Below are 3103 nucleotides of genomic sequence, written 5' to 3' on the forward strand. Positions count from 1 at the left end.
AGAAGCCTGACATTTCTGTTTAAAATATCCTTTTTTTATTGATCTTATGTAATATTCTAATTTTCTGAGACACTGAATTTTGGGTTTTCATTATCTGTAAGCCATAATCATCAAAATTTCAAGAAATAAAGGCTTGAAATATTTCACTCTGTGTAATGAATCTGCATAATATATGGGTTTCACTTTCTGAAATGATTGACAAAAAATATTGATCTTTTTCATGATATTCTATTTTTTTTAGATGTACCTGTATATATTTTATTAATATTTGAGAAATTGTATTTGAATATTACCAGTGTGAACTCCATTGACTTCAACGGAGTTAATTAAATTCCTTTGAACACGACTGCTCAAAGTGGTGGCTCTGAACCTACACATTCAAAACCTCATTACTCTGACATTTTTAATGTAAATGTTAAGTGTAAGTGAAAAGTTTAGTACTGTAACAGGTCTTTCATGATGCTACATATGCTGGGGTGTGAATTTGATAGGTGCTTGAAATTAAATAAATAGTGCTTTAAAAAGTCCTTGAATCTGGTGTTCATGAAAGAGTGGGAACCCTGTGTCTTATTTTCATTGTGTATTTGAACAAGGATGTCAGTGATATGGTAAAGTCAGTGATCGAGTATATCGCGAAAAGCAAACAAAACACACCCACAGAGTGCACGCATACATTACGTGAAGAAGTCTTAGTAGTTTAGACTAGTGCGCGTTCTTTCACTGCATGAATCAGTCTATTCAAATGAATTTAGAATGATCACATAATTCAAGATATGGGGCAGAAAATGTATATATTTATATAATTTCATATAGTTAATATCACACGTAGAGTGACGTTTTTTTTTCTCCAAAAGTCAGCATGATTACAAATGTGTTATTTATTTTATACAACAGTTCAATAAACAAGAAGTTAATATGACTTACGTTTTAGACACCATATTAACCTGTTTTTGCTCTATTTCTCCAACAAAAATCATTCCGAACACAGCCACAGCGCTGTTTTGCGTCTCTGAGTAACAGGACGGTGTTTTGTTCCTGAATGAATCACCCGTTTAAATGATTCGGTGATTGAAATGATCGCAATGAATCACTTACTAACAGTGACTTGCTGCCACCTACTGGCGGTTTTAATTTCACATTTAAGGTACCTTTTCATTTTTTAAATAATTTCAAACATCAGTTTTCAATGTTTTATGTTTAAAATATCAAAACATTATTTATGCATTTGTAACTGCAGGTTAAAGTATTCCATGTCCCTCAGACCTGCATTAAACAGTGTGTAAATGCATCTAAATGCCACTTCTAATGCAGCTAAAGATTTAAGTTCAATTTTGTTGATACTGATTTCATTTGCTTGGTAACAGCCCAAATGCAAGAATTTCACTCAAAAGATGGTACATACTTTTAGAAAAAATGGCTTAAAGGTAAAAATGCCCATAAAACTTGATGGAAATAATTAATTTCTATCACTGCTGTGAACTGACCACAGTATATGAAGAATATCAAAAACTGTAGGAGTCAGCTGTCCATGGTAAGTCCTTAAGATATCAGCACAGTAACACACTCAGCAAAATATTGTGTAATTATCGTTATTGATAAAATCCCAGAAAATTATAGATATATCATTTTTTGTTAATATCGCACACCCCTAATTTGTTGTTTAATTGATATAATAATTTAATGATAATACAGTGGGTACGGAAAGTATTCAGACCCCCTTAAATTTTTCACTCTTTGTTATATTGCAGCCATTTGCTAAAATTTGTGCAGGTCTTAAAAAGTCTTAAATTTGAGCTTAAAAATCCTGCAGAAACCCTGTAAAATCTAGCTAGTTTTTCAAGCTGCTTGAAATGAAGCTGAATTGGTGCACCATTGTTTTTTCAAAAACTAAGGCTAAATCCAAAAACTAAATTATCTCTGAAACTGCCTTGAAAATGTAACAGTACTGTATGTCCAGATATAGTAACAGTAGATAATAAATACCTGATGGGTGTGCTTTTGGCAGCCAGTAAGAAAGCAATCACACGTAAATGGTTAAAACAAGAGCGACCAACTTTAGATAATTGGATAGATGTGACCATAGAGATTTATATGATGGAAAAGATCACTTGTTTTTACTAATTTAAAGAAGGATGTGTTTCTGGGAAAATGTAGGCAGTGGATTGATTATGTATCAGAAAGAAGGTCTGATTTTGCTGCTATAAACAAGTAGGAGATGATTAACCCTTTAACTGTCATCCGTTCCCTCTGTGGGACGCCTAAGTTTACTTCACTATATTACAATCAAATCCTAATCTAATCATATAATATAATAATCAATATCATGTTACAAAATGTTTTCGTTCATGAATTATAAAAATGTAAGTTTGGATCGTGCACTTTCACGTCTATGTTCAAAAATGTGAGTGACAGTTAAGGGGTTAATGTATAGATGGATATATGTATATAATTTATGCTTGTGTGTGTGTGTGTGTGTGTGTGTGTGTGTGTGTGTGTGTGTTTTTTTTACTTGTTACTTTATAAAAAATGTTGTACTTTGATACAATTTAACAAATTTTGAGTATAATTTATATTTGAAACACATTAGGTAATTGTTCATGACATGTCTATATATTGTAAAGACATTGCATTGAGCATTATATGTAACTTGAAATATGCTATATGATTGTACTCAAATGAATGTACAGAATAAACATAAAATGGAGAAAAAAAACAAAGAAAATGTAACACAGTGACTTAAAAACCTGGTGTTCCCCTAACTGAAAAATAATTCTGTAGAACAGTTTAAATACAGTTTGAATTTGGAAAATATTTAAGTGAAAAAAAAAATATATATATATTTTTTTTTTTTGAAAGCCCTGTTGACAATCCTAGCCTCTGTACTCTGTTTATTGATTGTGTGTGCAGGTATTTGTTCCAGGAGGTTCTCAGTTATTGCAGCTGCAGCAAGACTTGATATCTCGATGCTCTAATCTGCTGTGCACGTATCACCTGCTCAAACAGATGAGCCTGACACTGTCCTCATCCGTTCCACTTGACATACTGTGAGTCCAGACACCCAATCCAAAAAAAAAAAAAATGTATATTTAAGCCATGTTTCTTA

The 3103-nt window shown here is 32.0% G+C and overlaps 1 protein-coding gene across 1 annotated transcript in view; it reads left to right on the forward strand.

Moving 5' to 3' along the window:
- The window catches only part of nup160 (nucleoporin 160), a 70235-nt gene that overhangs the window by 24065 nt on the left and 43067 nt on the right, over positions 1–3103 (forward strand). The window contains exon 18 of the mRNA XM_016496032.1: positions 2908–3044. Within this exon, the coding sequence (XP_016351518.1) occupies positions 2908–3044 (137 nt within the window). The remainder of the gene's footprint in view (positions 1–2907; positions 3045–3103) is intronic.

The sequence above is a fragment of the Sinocyclocheilus anshuiensis genome, unplaced genomic scaffold (assembly GCF_001515605.1).
Source record: "Sinocyclocheilus anshuiensis isolate Anshui unplaced genomic scaffold, SAMN03320099.WGS_v1.1 scaffold626, whole genome shotgun sequence".
Classification (NCBI taxonomy): domain Eukaryota; kingdom Metazoa; phylum Chordata; class Actinopteri; order Cypriniformes; family Cyprinidae; genus Sinocyclocheilus; species Sinocyclocheilus anshuiensis.